This window comes from Corvus brachyrhynchos, unplaced genomic scaffold, assembly GCF_000691975.1.
Source record: "Corvus brachyrhynchos isolate BGI_N302 unplaced genomic scaffold, ASM69197v1 scaffold10, whole genome shotgun sequence".
Lineage (NCBI taxonomy): Eukaryota > Metazoa > Chordata > Aves > Passeriformes > Corvidae > Corvus > Corvus brachyrhynchos.
The window spans coordinates 2,673,672-2,675,236 of NW_008236180.1; the positions used below are offsets into that span (position 1 = coordinate 2,673,672).

At 54.7% G+C, this 1,565-nt stretch overlaps 1 protein-coding gene across 1 annotated transcript in view; it reads right to left on the reverse strand.

Moving 5' to 3' along the window:
- ZSWIM1 (zinc finger SWIM-type containing 1) overlaps window positions 1-1,383 on the reverse strand; it is a 5,524-nt gene extending 4,141 nt beyond the window's left edge. Inside the window, 2 exon segments of the mRNA XM_017735556.1 lie at window positions 509-639; window positions 1,376-1,383. Coding sequence (XP_017591045.1) covers window positions 509-639; window positions 1,376-1,383 — 139 coding nt within the window.
- Between the last annotated feature and the right edge of the window lie 182 nt (window positions 1,384-1,565).

The following is a 1,565-nucleotide window of genomic DNA, read 5'->3' on the forward strand; positions in this document are numbered from 1 at the left end:
CAGCTCGAGGCTCAGCGACTGGACTGTCTCTCATGTCTCTCTCTTCAGCAACAAGTGCACCGCTCTCTCCCCTCACTCCTTGCTCTCCACAAGGAGAGCGTAAAGGACGTGTCCTCGCTTGCCCGGCACAGGAGGAGACTCTCAGGAACTGCTTGAAGAAGCACTTCACCACACTGGTGTGGAAGCTGAGCCTGTCCTGGCCGCAGGCACTCTCTGTGCTGATGGAGGCCAGCAAGCCCTGGTCCACTCACAAGGAAGTTTTCATCACCTTGACCACCCTGACGAGCACTGAGGCTGAGGCGCTCTCCTCTGGTGCCTCAGGGAGTGTGGGAGCCGTGCTTGGAGCAGGGCACACCATCCACCGGTGTCCCATGACCATGTGTGAGTCCTTGCTCGCCATGGCACCACTTTCGGTGTCCCCGATCTGCCGCTTCCAATGTGGCTTTGTCACGGTGCTGTCTAGTGGAACACCCTGTGCACGTGTGGGCATGGTGGTTGTTCACCTCACTGATCACGAGCTGGTCTATGCCCTCCTTGTACTGCAGCACAAAATAGGCTGGGCACAAGCTGGGATGATTATTTTTTCTCTTCTCGCTATATTTTTGGATCTGGGCACCTCCAAACTTCACCTGTATGAACCTGCAAACGTTGAGAAAGCATTCATGGGGGAAGCAAAGGTGGTGCAGGCTGCCAGCATTTAGTTTTGCCTTTTCTTGTGTGCAACTCTGTGTTCAATTAGTGGCCACACAAACCCACACTTGCCGCTCAGATACGCAGGCTGACTGCTCAGGTCTGGGATAAGAAAGCTCAAACAAAGGAGAAACAAAGGAACAGAGAGTTACAATAGCCATGACCAGACACAACAGAGCAACCCCACCTCTTGCTCCCTGCACCTCTACTTCTGTTCTCCACAAACAGCAAAGACAATGACGATAATTTGATACCCATGTGTTTGCGCCTCAACCCCTAAACCACACGGTTCTGCAACTCTGGAGGAGCAGGCTAGAATGCGATAAGAAAAGCTTCAAGGAAGGAGGTTAAATTGTATTTTAAGAAGGCAAGTTACATTTTAAAAGGGCAAAGGGAGCAGTTGTGTAACTAGTGAGTGACCTTGCAGCTTTTGTGCACACAAGCAGATCCACCAGCTAAGATGGAAAGGAAACGGCGTCACTACACCCGCTTGGAGAAGTGAAGGCTGTGGAATCAAGTGCTCCCAGAAGGAAACCTGATATCACCTTTCCACTGCAGTGAGGTAAGGACAGCTGGAGAATGCTGCAGATGCCGATGACTGGAGTCTTGATACTTGAGCTGAAAAGGGCAGGAGCTGTACAGTGGACACAGCAAGTGTGTGGCACAGCCGGCGGCATCCCGGTACCGGGGCATCACACTACCGGGATCAGCCCGGTTATCAAAGCCAGGTACGGGACAGGGCCTGTGCCCCGGGGCAGCGCTGGGCTGGGCCCAACAGGCGGCTTCACGGTGTCTGGCGGTGCTACACCAGGGGACCCCAAGCGCACGGCCCTGCCACAGCTGCGGAGTCCAGCCGGACCCGGCGGGGGCGGGGG